This window comes from Aotus nancymaae, unplaced genomic scaffold (genome assembly GCF_030222135.1).
Source record: "Aotus nancymaae isolate 86718 unplaced genomic scaffold, 86718_ANA_hifiasm-v0.15.2.pri h1tg000011l, whole genome shotgun sequence".
Taxonomy (NCBI): Eukaryota; Metazoa; Chordata; class Mammalia; order Primates; family Aotidae; genus Aotus; species Aotus nancymaae.
The window spans coordinates 14,500,963-14,515,899 of record NW_026988422.1 but is presented as its reverse complement, the minus strand read 5'-3'; the positions used below and the strand labels follow the sequence as shown (position 1 = coordinate 14,515,899).

Sequence of the window (14,937 nt, the reverse complement as noted above, 5' to 3'; positions counted from 1 at the left end):
AGTTGTTTTTAAATATTCTTAACATCTCTTTTATATGTCTACTTGTGAAGACAATTGTGCAGATAAATCTATAGGTTATAGATTATCTGTTTTCTTCTTGTCAGTCATAACACGTTCCAGGCAGGTCAAAGTGGAGAAGGATCAAGTGTGAAAGAAAAAAGGCCAGGGGGCTTTCTAGCCAAGACTGTTGTTTTTTAATTTTGAAAAGAATAGCTTTCATGGCAGTACTATTCAGTATACTTTTGCTTACATCTCATTATCTACAACTGTGCTGTGCGGCCATATGCAAGTCTAGGAAGTTAAGTGTTTTTAGATGGTCTAATTGCCACCCTGAGCAAAACTAGAACTTGGCTAATAAGGAAGAAAGGAAAAATGGATATTAGGAAGAAAGTACCAGGGTCTATCACAGTGCTGCAGGAGTACATCCTCCACTTACACATTTTTTACTATTTCCTTAAAATACTTTATTGATAAACTGCAAAGCAAGATTTCCTTCATTATAATTTTGTCACAATTTTCAGTTCCATCCACCAAAAAAAAAATTCATAAATATGTCTGTGGAAGATCATTACTAATTCACCACTGGTCCTACCAGGACACTGACTAGCCAAGGACTGTTGCTGTAAGGAGTGATGAGTGTTGACTTCTCCCCTCCTCAACTTTTCCTAGAAATATATCTTTTGTAGCAACTTCTAAGGAGGCAAGCAGAAAGAAGGATGGAAAAAAGCACTGGCGACATCATAGGACGTCATTTATTAGTTCCTCTCCCCTTTCTGCCTGTCTTCTGTGTTTTATAAAACAATTATAAATGGCTGCTATTGTTTGGAGTTCAGAGGATAAAGGGATAAAGAAAATACGTTTCCTCCGTTCAGGAAGTCTTCATTTGAGGAAAAGAGGTGCGGAAACAATTAACTGGAATACAATGCAATAGATTTTCAGTGCCCTGGAAATGTAGATGCAAAAGTTACTCATTATTTAACAAACATGTTTAAGCTAAGGGCAGAGTTGCATGCCTGTAGTCCCAGCTACTCAAGAGGCTGAGGTGGGAGGACTGCTTGAGCCCAGGAGTTCGCGATCAGCCTGTATAATATAGCGAGACCCCATCTCAACAACAACAACAAAACACAAACAGAAAACCCCACCTATATTAAGTGCTTACTCTTAGGGTTTCCAAGTAAAAGTACATAGTACATACTTAGACTAAAAATTATTTATTGTTTATTTGAAATTTGAATTTAATAGGTGTCCTTTATTTTCATATGCTGAATACGACAACCTACTTATTCTGTACCAGGTAAATTTCTAAGTAATTTACTTAACCAACTATAAAATAAATGCTATTATTTTTTGCATTTTATATATGAAGAAACCAAGGCATGGAAACGTTAGGTATTTTATCCAAGGCCATATAAGTAATGAGAGGTGAAACGAGGATCTGGACTCAGGCAATCTGGGTCCAGAGTTCAGGCTCTTAACCATTAAGCTACACGGTGAACAAGGTTAAAACATAGTTAAGAGAGGTGGCAAAGCTTGAGCCAACAATCTGACAACTCTGTGCCTGCAGCCAAACAGATGCTGAACAAAAACCAGTCTCATTTTGAAGTAATGACTGCAGTTCTCAAATCGATAGTCACACTGCAGGCCAATTCTACTGCCCAGCCATATTCGCTTTCCAAATTATCGCTTTAAGTCTTTCTTCTCCCCTCAAACATTTTATACCTTCTCTTACTCTTCACTGATAACCTTATCTCACATTTCACAGAGAAAACAAAAGCAATCAGATGGAATTTGCTTTTCTTGTCTCAATTAGATGTAGCACCCTATAGGGAATCTATATACCTTTTGTCTGCTTTGCCTATTGTTATAATTGGAGAACAGTCCCTTGCAACTCTCCAAGGATACTGTTCCCAATGGCCCCTCAGTCCCATACCTTGTAATTTTCTCAAAAATTTTGCTCCTGAGATAAACCACTTGGTTGCCTGTATCATCAGTTTCTGTCTTTCCTATGTAGTTCTTATTATAAGCATAAAAACATGCTCTAGTACTAATCTTAATTTTCTTTCCTTAACCTCTCTTTTCTTTTCTCCCACTGCTCTGTTACAGAAAAAGTTATTGAAAGAATCATCTGTAGTCACTGGCTTAACCTCTTCACCTCCTATTTGATCTTCATCCATTTCCAGTTAGGCTTCTATCTCCATCACTTCACTAATGATGTACATACTGACAAACTCAGAGGTCAATTCTCTGTCCGTTTGACTTTTTGGAAGCATTTAACAGAGTTGACCCCTCATGCTTCTCAAATGCTTTCTTCTCTTGGCTTCTAAGACATTACACTCTTCTGGCCACTCCTTTTCACCCTCTTTTGCTGGCTTCTCATTTACAGAACAAGCTTTGAAGTTTGAAATACTCCAGAGTGTGGCCTTGGGCCCTCTCTTGCTAATGTAACTTTATCCAGTCTGGTGGCTTTAAATATCACTTGTCTTCCTGTGAATCTCAAATATTTATCTCTAGTCCTGACCTCTATATCCAACTTGACAATGCTCCTTGGCACCTCAAAATTAACCTGTCCAAGACATTACTTTTACACCATACTTGCCCCATACAAACCTGCTCCATCTCCATCTCAGTGAATGAGACAATCATCCACTTAGTTACTATGCCAAAACCTTGAGTTATTAAGGATTCTCCTCTTTCCTTTACCATTTGATACCCTTATATCAAAAGTAGGTCTCTTGTAAACAGTATATGTTTAGGCTTAAAAGAATCCTATAGCATAATCTTTGTCTTTTAAAAAAGTACTATTGTTCATTTATATTTAATGTAATTACTGATATATTTTAGTTTAAATCTAGTATCTAATTATTTCTATTTGTCACACTCATTCTAAATTTCTTTTCTTTCCCTTTTTTACCTTATATTATTAGGTAATTTTTCCCATAATTTTATTCCTCTACTAGATTATGAGGTATACATTCTTTTACTATTCTTTTAGAGGTGATTTCATTTACTTATTTATTTGTATTTTTGAGACACAGTCTCACTCTGTTGTGCAGACTAGAGTGCAGTGGTGCCATCTCAGCTCACTGCAGCCTCTACTTTTCAGGTTCAAGTGATTCTCCTGCCTTAGCCTCCTGAGTAGCAGGGATTACAGGTGTGTGCCGCCATGCATGGTTAATTTCTGTATTTTTAGTAGAGACAGGTTTCACCATGTTGGCCAGGCTGATCTTGAACTCCTGACCTCAAGTGATCTGCCTGTCTTGGCCTCCCAAAGTGCTGGGATTACAGGTGAGAGCCACAGTGCCCAGCCTAGAGGTGATTTTAAAGAGCATAATATGGATTTGACTTAATTAATTTTAGTATAAATTCTTTTATTAGTTCCAGAGAAAATTACCTTAGAATACTTTAACATCATGTATCCTCTTCACCCTACCCCACCCCACCTAAGAATGCATTTTGGTATTTTTTTTAATCATTAATATCATTCTAGTTTATCTTTCTTACTTTTTTTTTTTTTTTTTTGGATCTTTGTGCAGTCTTTATTTCCAATATTTGTTAAAATATTGTTGCTCTTCCTCAGGACAAGAACAAAGATCATCTTCTGAAAAAGCTTAGGAACTATGTGCAGAAATTAATAGAACAGAGGCTATACTTTAACTTAGCCTGTCTGCTGATTAGAGAATGGAATTCTGAGGGGACTCAAGGAACAAAAGGAAACTAGTCAGGGATAGGGAAGATGCTCATCTGAATCAGACTTCAGCTGCCATCAGGGTATATTTTGTAGTCACAGATTATAGGCTCTGTTGTTGGAAGGTTCAGGAATAGCACAAGATTCCATTTGTCTACTTGACTACACTGCTGTCTGAATGAGGTTAATGTGACTCAAGTTCCTGGCAAGCCAAACTGCAGCAAAGAGTTCCAAATTGAGGATCAAATTCCTCCTCTATCATTCCTCTTGCTGGCAAACTGGTAGACACCCTGAAGCCAGTTTCCCATATTACATGGTATTTCAAGAGCTTTATTTGCTGAGCCAGCTGCACCCATGAGGACCCTACTGGAAGCCAGAGTAATACCTTTTTGCCTTTCCCTTACTCTTAATTACTTTCTATATCTTTGTAATTTGTACCTTTTGCCTAAACAATAGACTAATAATTTTTTTTTAAGTGGAGGCTTGCTGGTGACTAATTCTCTGTCTCGTGCTTTTTGCGCTTTGTTTTTGTTTTGCTTTGTTTTAAAATGTGTTTCTTTTGCTTTTATTTTTGCTAAATATTTTTCCAAAACTTTTACGATATTGTTTTATCATCTTCTGTCTTCCATTTAGCCAGCAATGTCATGTTTTTCTTCTTTTTTTGAAGGCTAATGTATCTATTTATTGTATCTTAATTACTACTTTTGGATCTAGTTCATGTATCTTACTTACTTTAAGATTTTTGTTTTGTTAGCAGTTCGTAGCACTCTAAATTTCAACATATCTCTTCAGTTTTGGAAAATTCTTAGCCTTTGTCTACCACAATGTTGCTTCTGGCTTATCTTTTCACTCTCTCATTCTGGGATCCTAACTTTATGTGTATTACATCCTTTTCATTATGTTACATATGTATCTTATATCATCAAAAGAATTTTCCATCCTTTTGTGTCTCTCCATGCTTTAGCTTATTTTTTCAGATCTCTGTTCCAGCTTCATAACTGTCTTTTTTAAAGTTTGTATTCCAATTGTTTTTTATTGAAGTAAAAGACATATAACATAAATTTTACCATCTTAACCATTTTTAAGTGTACAGCTCAGTAGTAGTAAACATATTCACAATGTTGTGAAGTCATCACCAACATCCGTCTCCACCATCATCCTCATCCTGTAACACAGAAACTCCCATACTCATCAAATGATAACTCCTGATTCTTCCCTTTACCCAGCCCCTGGCAACCATCACTCTAGTTTCTTTCTCTATGATTTTGACTACTGTAAGTGCCTCAAATAAGTGAAATTATATAATATCTATCTCTTTATGACTGACTTGTTTCACTTGGGATGATTTCCCTGAGTTTCATCCATGATGCAGCATATGTCAGAATTTCCTTTCTTTTCAAGGCTGAATAATACTCCATTTTAGGTATGTACCAGATTTTGCTTATATACTCAGTCATTAATAGACACTTGGGGCCAGGCTTGATAGCTCATGCCTGTAATCGTAGCACTTTATGAGGCCAAGGTGAGTGGATCACTTGAGGCCAGGAATTCGGGACCAGCCTAGCCAACATGGTGAAACCCTGTCTCTAACCTGCAATCCCAGCTACCCAGGAGGCTGAGAAGACAGGAGAATCGCTTGAACTTCAGAGGTGGAAGTTGCAGTGAGCCCAGATCACACCACTGCATTCCAGTCTGGGTGACAGAATGAGACCCCATCTCAAAAAAAAAAAAAAAAAGACACTTAGATTGCTCCTACCTTTTGGCTATTGTGAATAATGCTGCTATAAATGAGGCAGGTGTTCAAATATCTCTTTGAGACCCTGCTTGAACCTGGGGGATAATTATTTCTTTCTACGTAAGTCCATGGGACTGCAGATAGCTCCATCCAGCTTTGTAGCCTCTCAGCTGCCACTTTAAGAACTGACAATTGCTCCAGGGAGTAAAGCAGTGTCAAATGCCAAGCTCACTTCTGGCTTTCCTTCGTTTTTGGATCTTGCTATTTTGATAGCTTTCCATTTAGAAAATTTGTTCTGTTCATATCCATTGTCCACTTTTTGATGGGGTTGTTTTTTCTTGTAAATTTGTTTAAGTTCTTTATAAATTATGGATATTAGCCCTTTGTCAGATGGGTAGTTTGCAAAAATTTTTAACCATTCTGTTGGTTGCTGGTTCATTCTAATGATCGTTTCTTTTGCTGTGCAGAAGCTCTTAAGTTTAATTAGATCCCATTTGTCTATTTTGGCTTTCGTTGCCATTGCTTTTGGTGTTTTAGTCATGGAGTCCTTGTCTATGCCTATGTCCTGAATGGTATCGACTAGGTTTTCTTCTAGGGTTTTTATGGTGTTAGGTCTTATGTTTAAATCTTTAATCCATCTGGGGTTAATTTTTGTATAAGTTGTCAGGAAGGGGTCCAGTTTTAGCTTTCTGCACATGGCTAGCCAGTTTTCCCAACACCATTTATTAAACAGGGACTCCTTTCCCCATTGCTTGTTTCTGTCAGGTTTGTCAAAGATCAGATGGTGGGAGATGTGTGATGTTACTTCTGAGGCCTCTGTTCTGATCCATTGGTCTATATTTCTGTTTTGGTGCCAGTACCATGCTGTTTTGATTACTTTAGCCTTGTAGTATAGTTTGAAGTCAAGTATCGTGATGCCTCCAACTTTGCTTTTTTTTTTTTTTTTCCTTAGGATTGTCTTGGCTATAAGGGCTCTTTTTTGGTTCCATATGAAGTTTAAGGTGGTTTTTTACAGTTCTGTGAAGAAGGTCAATGGTAGCTTGATGGGGATAGCATGTAATTTATAAATTACTTTAGGCAGTATGGCCATTTTCATGATGTTGATTCTTCCTAACCATGAGCATGGAATGTTTTCAAAAGAAGACAGTTATGCAGCCAACAAACATATGAAAAAATGCTCATCATCACTGGTCGTTAGAGAAATGCAAATCAAAACCACATTGAGATACAATCTCATGCCAGTTAGAATGGCAATCATTAAAAAATCGGGAGACAAAAGATGTCAGAGAGGATGTGGAGCAATAGTAACACTTTTACACTGTTGGTGGGAGTGTAAATTAGTTCAACCATTGTGGAATACAGTGTGGAGATTCGTCAAGGATCTAGAAATAGAAATACCATTTTACCCAGCAATCCTTTGGTATATACCCAAAGGATTATAAATCGTTTCTATTATAAAGACACATGCACATGTATGTTCATTGTGGCACTGTTCACAATAGCAAAGACTTGAAACTTACCCAGATGCCCATCAACAATAGACTGGATAAAGAAAATGTGACACATATACACCACGGAATACTATGCAGCCATAAAAAAGGATGAGTTCATGTCCTTTGCAGGGACATGGAGGAAGCTGGAAACCATCATTCTCAGCAAACTGACACAAGAAAGAAAACCAAACACTGCATGTTCTCACTCATAAGTGGGTGTTGAACAATGGGAACACATGGACACAGGGAGGGGAACATCACACACCAGGGCCTGTTGCGGAGTGGGGGGCCTAGGGGAGGGATAGAAGGGGGGAATTTGGGGAGGGATAACAGAAGAAATACCTAATGTAGGTGATGGGGTGATGGATGCAGCAAACACCATGGCATGTGTATACCTATTTAACAATCCTGCACGATCTGCACATGTACCCCAGAACTTAAAGTATAATATAAGAAAAAATTTTAGTTGTTATATGTGCTTTTTAAAGAATTTGTACATGAATATGTATCAATATTAGAACTGTATGATTCAAAATTTGAATCAGTAAATACATGGTTAAAATTGGTTATTTGGATAGGTTAAATGTCTTTATGCTGTCTAGAAAATGTATTATATTATTTGTAACTACCATGATATATCAATATTACAAATCTAGTTATTTATTCATATTATAGCAGATAATGCTGTTAGTAACCCAAAATGTTACTTTGTTTATTGCCTTGCATTAAAAAAGGCTTAAAATTTTATATAAACAAAATAAAAATGTGATTAACCCTCTGCAAACTCTCTGTTGATGGTTATATATTTAAACTGGTCATTAATCCTGAAGCATTAGATTGTGAAGTGACTGGACAATAAAAATACCCAAAGTGAAAAAATAAAAAACAAAGAAAATTTGTTCTGGTTGTTCTCAGTGGGAGAGTTTGGCTGAAACAATCTAGTCTGACACTGTCAAAAGTGAAAACTTAGTAATTTGATTTTCAGAGGTGATCATGTTGTTACCTTCTCTTTATTATTTATTTATTTATTGTTCATAAAGTTGTTCTGACCCTCAATTTGTTCCCTGTAATAAGGAATCTCAGTAATAAGGACATTAGAGTTGGAGCAGTATAGCTCTTCCAGTTGATCATTCGTCTTCTCACTACGTGGATAAATTTTTCAGAAATAGCCCTTCCTGGAAAATTAACAGTGTTTACAGTTTCCTTAGACTGAAAACTAGCTGTAAAAACAAGGAACTGCAAAGCCCTATTATTTGTTACTGCTTATGCAGAATAATGCTTGAAGAAATAAAATGAAATTTAGCAGGGAGTCAGAGGTAATCGCTCTCTTATAATGATTTTTAAGTGGAAACAAATCATCATATGGTTTTTATTATAATTATATAGTTGTGTGTAAATGGATAAAGGAGATGATTTATAGAAATAAATCTATAATAGAAATTATATAGAAATAGATGTTTGAAAACATCTATTTTTATTTTCAAATTTGAAATAATCAAAAAATTATCATGCATTTATTGTGTGCTGTATTCAAGTACCACCTTCTATATTACTTATCTCTTTTCCAGGGTGACTATGATTCTGGTTTTCTGTATCACTGTGAGTTCCCCCCTTGTGATGAAAGCAATAATTTCAAAGAACAAAAAGATGAACCTTTTGATGTCCGTTATCTTGAGAATACAGATGATAATCCCATCCAAACTATCACTTTCAAGTGAGTGGTATTCAAAAAGCTTTAAAAAACCATATCCCATTAGTGTCTATGCTTTTGTCCATCATGGATATTGTCAATTTTTAGAGATCCATCCAAATGAAGGGGTATTCAAAAAATATTTGGTTAAATAAATCAAATGAATAAATAGAATCAAAGCTAATCCTGAAATTATATTTCTCTATTCTTTTGTATTAGTATGTTAGGGCTGCCACAATAAGACATCACAGACTAAGTGGCTTAAACAGCAGAATTTTTTTTTCTCTCAGTTCTGGAGGCTAGAGTTCCAAGATCAAGGTGTCAGCAGGTTGGTTTATCTTGAGGCCTCTCTTCTTGACTTACAGATACCTGCCTTCTTGCACAGTCTTTTCTCTGGGTGTGTGCTAGCCTGATGTCTGTCTGTGTGTCCTAATCTCTTCTTATGAGGACACCAGGCGGACTGGATTAGAACCTACCCTAGTATTCTCATTTTAACTTAATTACCTCTTTAAAGGCCCTATCTCAATGCAGTTACATCCTGAAGTATTAGGGGTTACGGCTTCAATATATTAATTTTGGGGGTGTACAACTCAGTCCATAACAACTTCATTATTAATTTAGCTATTTGTTAATTGATTTGAAATTAAGCATTATTTTCAGATTAATGGGAAGAATAATTTACATTTTTTGTTTCATAGCAGTAACAAAATTATGATGTTTTGTGGAATGAAAAATGGAGCAATTCGAGTCTATGTCCTAAATGAGAATGATCCTTCATTGACAAGTTTGGTGAACTATTGGCACTTCAATATGCATGACAATAACTATGGATGTATTAAAAGTATTGCTAGTAGCTTTGATGATCGTTTCTTGGTGACTACTGGAGGAGATGGTAATATCTTTGTTTTCAACATTTTTTCTGAATTTATGCTAAGGAAAGACATCAAGGCCAAGGTGCCATCCCCCAGGGTATGTAAGTAATTAACCAGTTAATAACAAACTTTAATCAAAAATGCTAATATCAAAATTGTTCATATTCTTTATAAATTTAAATTTATTTAGACACATTCATCTTATAGTGTTATAGTCTAATCTTCCTGCTAGTATTATAATTTGACTTTCTGGTACTCCTATATAAAATATTAAAGGTATTACCTTTCCCTTATTATTAAAGATTGGAATTCCCCAAATTAGAAAAGCATGTGTCCGTTTTTCTATGTAGTCAAAAGTTTCTATTAAAAAAAACCTTTTTTTTAAAGTTTTTTTTGCAAAGTTCACAGTTTTTTCAGATTGTATTTTGCTTTTCATTTATTCATTGACTCGATGTAAGGGCTAATATAGGATGTATGCCATAAACTGTGCTTTTGACAGGAGTTGCAAAAATATCTTTCTTTAGTATTAGAATGTGACAATGTGGGTCATGATTCAGTATAAAGTATTTTTTTAAAAGCAGAACTAGATTCTTGGCTTTGTGATGAAGTTTGGGGGTTCAGATCCCCCAATTTGTCCTTTTTTTGGTCATAGAACTTGATTTTCGTATTATTAAGGCAATTCCTTCAGATAAAATCAGTAATTAATAACCATTAGAATTGCTCCTAAGGAGAAAGGAGTTGTATTAAAAAGATTACAACTAAAATTCCTATGAACATATTGGCTTCCCATTTAGCCAGTAGCCTACTTCAAAGAACACATAAAGAATGTAAGGAAGATATGAGTAGGTCAATTTTCATTTCTTCTAATGGCAAAATTTGGAGTATGGGCTGCTCTTTGGAGAGGAAAACGGAATTACAGGAAGGAAAGTATATAAACAAGAAGAAAATGTCTTTCTACCTTGTGCCAGCCCTCTCTGTAGAAACCCATATTGGATAGAAAAATATTATTCCACATTTGAATAGTCATGTTCTTTTATTTATGGCTGCAATCAATATTTCTGAAATCACTGAAGCAGACATTGCTTTTAAGAAGGAAAAATTAGGCCAGGACGAGTGTCTCGTGCCTGTAGTCCTAGCACTGTGGGAGGCCAAAGCAGGCGGATCATGAGGTCAGGATATTGAGACCATCCTGGGTAACACGATGAAACCTCGTCTCTACTAAGAATACAAAAAATTAGCCTGGCATGGTGGCACGCACCTGTAGTCCCAGCTACTCTGGAGGCTGAGGCAGGAGAATTGCTTGAACCCGGGAGGTGGAAGTTGGAGTGAGCCGAGATTGTGCCACTGCACTCCAGCCTGGGTGACAGAGATAGACTCCATCTCAAAAAAAAAAAAAAAAAAAAAAGGAAAAATTAGAATTTTTTAAAAAACAACAAAAAACAACTAAGCTCTGCACTGGTCTGAGGTTCTTACCTTGCTGTACTTTAGAATCAGCTGGGGAGCCCTAGAAGTACAGATACCGGAGCCTACCCAAGAACAATTAAATTAGAATATCTGAAGGTGAGGTCCAGGCATCAGTATTTTATAAACTATCCTTCATGTGATTCTAATGTGCAGCTAGGACTGAGATCCATTGGCATATATTTTGGAACTTTGTTTAACTCAACCTTCTTGGAAACAACTGTGGCCAGGAGACAATTGTCCCAGTATCGGCATCAAATCCTAGAAGTCACACTGATATTAGAGAACCAAGGGACTTAGCTCTGGCCAATGAAAGAATAAAAAATAAATAAAATTCAACAAATTTGTATCCTAAGTGATTAATAGTCAGTACAGTTTATTAGCCATTATTGTCTCATATTGATCATGTTTTCTGACTTTGCTTTTATTAAAGTCATAAACCTTGACTTTCATAAAAATACGTAGATTTATATTTCATATCTTTATAAAAACAACTTTATCAAGAATATTTATTTACAACAAATGATGACAGCAAAATAAAGACCTATCTTCTCTGAAAAAGGGAATAAAGTTTAATTTTATTTATGAACATACTAGTTAGCAAACTAAGGCTATTTTGTTCCCTGGGTTATAATTCTTCTTTAACATTATAGACTAAGACATTTTACAGCACAGCACCTGAATAAACACAATACTTTTAAGTGATTTACTTCTTAGTTCCCTCAAATTTAGACTGATTTCCTTTCTGAAGGGAGATGTGTATTTCTGATTTCATATCTTTCTCTTTCAAGGAGGGGGATTATATTGTTCTTTGCATTTTCTACTTTGTGTCTTCCTTTGAAAAGGTGATATAAAATGCTTATTTAAAATTAAAAATATATATATATATATATGTTGAAATATTTCTAGGACACATTGAGGTATTTGGATGAATGATGCATGTTATAAAGCGATATACTGAAAAACAGCGTTTTGAAATAAATGATCTAGACTGTTTTTGTGAATTCTGTGTTAATAGCATATTAACATTAGTAATTTACATTTTGAGGGGAAATTATGGGGATATTAACATTTTGCAGACATATGATTAGGTTAAGACCATTCCTACATACTCCTTCAAATAATGCAGAAATGAGTAAGTTTAGTAAACTGCAATTTTTTCTTAGGTTTTTTTTTTTTTTTGTGAAACTACTTTTCAGACCTACAGTTATTAGAAACTGGCAGAAAAAAACCCCAACCAATTTGCGTTTTTAATTTACTTCTTCCTAGATATTTTAGGGAAAATGCTATGCAATTTTAAAGGGCTAAGCTTTTACTTCCCTTCTTATAGTTTGGAATTGAAACAGAGCCGATTCCAGAAGACATTGAAGATCCCCAAGCCTACAGGTATGGAACTTTTTGATAAATACTGACTAGGCCTGAGATTTTGCAAAACAAATCAACAGTGCAGAAGTTGGCCTAGCTTAGTGAATTTTCAAATTATTGAATACTAATTTTCTCTTTCTTTGCTGTTTCTATATTATAACCTGTTACTGTTTTAAATTTCTGTTTTCAGTATTGAGAATGCTAGGAGAAAAAGAGAACATGACAAATTAATGAAAGAAGTGGAAGAAATAAAGGCAAGGAAGAGAGAGCAAATCAAAGCTTTGAGGAATGAATTTTGTAAACTATTAAAAATGAATGAAGAATTACCAGAGCATATGCAGTTTAAACGAACAGTAAGCCGAATATAAACTTGATATTTATTTTGACATATGCTATTTCTGGATAGAGATGACTATTTTTCCAACAAGTAGAAACACTTAAAATCATCTTTCTTTTTGTTTGTTTCTTTCAAAATTTCAACAGCCATTTTTTGGGGCATCTTTTAATTTATTCTAGTGTGGAGCTCTTTATGAAGGAGATTCAACAAAAACTTGGTAATGTCAAGAAGACACCAGAGACTGCCATCTTTCATGGGTGGGGTCACACCAGGGGGGATGTTCAGATATTGATCAGTTGCCATGAGGATCTACCTCATGTCCGATTTTTATGTAATAGCAGTTTCTCTGAGATGGTGAGAGTATTTTTAAAACTGTATACTCTCCAAATATTGATAGCATTCATTATTTTTATTGTGGGAAAAAAATCTTAAAATGTGTAACTTTATTTGCATTATTGTTAACTGAGAAGAACATTTCTCCTTATATTGTGGAAGTAACGTTAAAAATACGCTATTTTTCTTCTATAATGGAGAGAGTGTATGACATTTGGGGAAGAGTTATGATGCAGCATGAAACTGGGAACAAAACTGAAATCTGTATGAAACAGAGTTGATAAAGTACCCATTTTGGTGAATGGATCTTCTTATCTGCAGGATTTTGATGTAGATTCCAGAATCCGTGATGAGATAAACAGAAAAACAGCTTTCAAAATTCAACAAGTAGAAAAGGAATTAGCTTGGGAAAAAGAGAAACATGAACTCGGCCTAATGAAGCTAAAGAAGCGGTAGGATCCATATTCTCTACAAGCTAAGATGTTTGAGAGCACATGTTTGAATAACATAGCGTATAGTAGTGTCAGTGACGTGGCCAGATAAGAGGGCTCTGGAAGGTACCCACTAACTTGAAATCACAAGGAATCGTCTTGTCACTGCTACTGGTATTTTCCTGAGCTTTCTGTACCTCCTTTTCTAGTTTAAATGTGGGAAATTAGTTTAACACTTAGATTTTTAAAATTATACAATACATATTTACTTTCTCTTTTGATGAATTATTTATATCAAGTTAATTAATGAACATGTATGTATTAAGAAATAAAAATTCAAATAGAATCAAAGGACTTGAAATAAAAGACAACCACCTCTGATTTTATCCCTGTCATGCATCAATTTGACTTCCAGAGGAAATGATTGTTGGTTTTTTTTTGTCATTTATTGAGATATAATTTATATAAGTAAAGTATGTAAATTTTAACATCTTAAAAAGTTTTTACAGATGTATAAATATATGTACTACTCATATTAAGATAGAGAACATTTATAGCATTTCAGCAAGTTCCCCCATGTACTCCTCATCCCAGGAAATACTTATTCTCCAAAGTTGAATCTTTATTGCCATAAATTAGTTTGGTTTGTGAATTCCATATAAATAGAGTGTTACAGTATGGATTCTTTTGCATTTGGCTTTTTTTTTTTTTAACTCATGATGTCTAAGATTATCAGTGTTGTTACATGTAACAGTAGTGTATTGTATTCCATTGCTTTTTAATATTTCTTTAAAATGATTATACCACAGTTTATCCCTTCTACTGTTAATAGATATTTGAGTTGTTTCTGTTTTTGGGATACCATAAATAACACTACTGTCAACATTGTGTATGTTTTTTGATGGATAAAAGTGCTCATTTCTGTTGGTTATATACGCAGTTGTGGAACTGCTAGGCCATAGGTTATATGCATGTTTAGTTTTATTAGATCCTGTCAGTTGTTCAAAACGGTTTGATCAATTTACACTCTTACCATTAATGTATGAGAATCCCTATTGTTCCCCATTGTGTTAGTTTCTTAGGGCTCCTGTAAAGAAGTACCACAAACTGATTGGCTTAAAACTGATTATTTATTGTCTCACACTTCTGGAGGCTAGAAGTCCAAAATCAAAGTGTCAGGCAAGTTGGTTCTTTCTGAGGACTTGGTGGGGGAGAATCTGTTCTATACCTCTCTCCAAGCTTTGGGTGGTTTGCCAGCAACTTTCGGTTTTCTTGGCTTATGAATCTATCACTCCAAACTTGCTTTCACTCAATGTTCTCCCTGTGTCTCTTCATACAGTTTTCCCTGTGTATGTCTATCTCTGTGTCCAAATTTCCCCTTTTTATAAGAACACGAGTTATGTTTCATTAAGGCCTGCTGTAATTATTTCATTATAATTTGATTACCTCTATCAAGACCCTATTTTCAAATAAGGGTCACACTCTGAGGTGTTGGGGATTAGGACCTCAACATAGCTTTTTGGGGGGACACAAAT

The 14,937-nt window shown here is 35.2% G+C and overlaps 1 protein-coding gene across 1 annotated transcript in view; it reads left to right on the top strand.

Moving 5' to 3' along the window:
* Positions 1-12,669, top strand: part of LOC105724992 (cilia- and flagella-associated protein 44) — a 70,201-nt gene extending 57,532 nt beyond the window's left edge. Inside the window, exons 18-21 of the mRNA XM_064374616.1 lie at positions 8,482-8,627; positions 9,302-9,572; positions 12,267-12,322; positions 12,492-12,669. Of these exons, the coding sequence (XP_064230686.1) occupies positions 8,482-8,627; positions 9,302-9,572; positions 12,267-12,322; positions 12,492-12,669 (651 nt within the window). The remainder of the gene's footprint in view (positions 1-8,481; positions 8,628-9,301; positions 9,573-12,266; positions 12,323-12,491) is intronic.
* Positions 12,670-14,937: the final 2,268 nt, after the last annotated feature.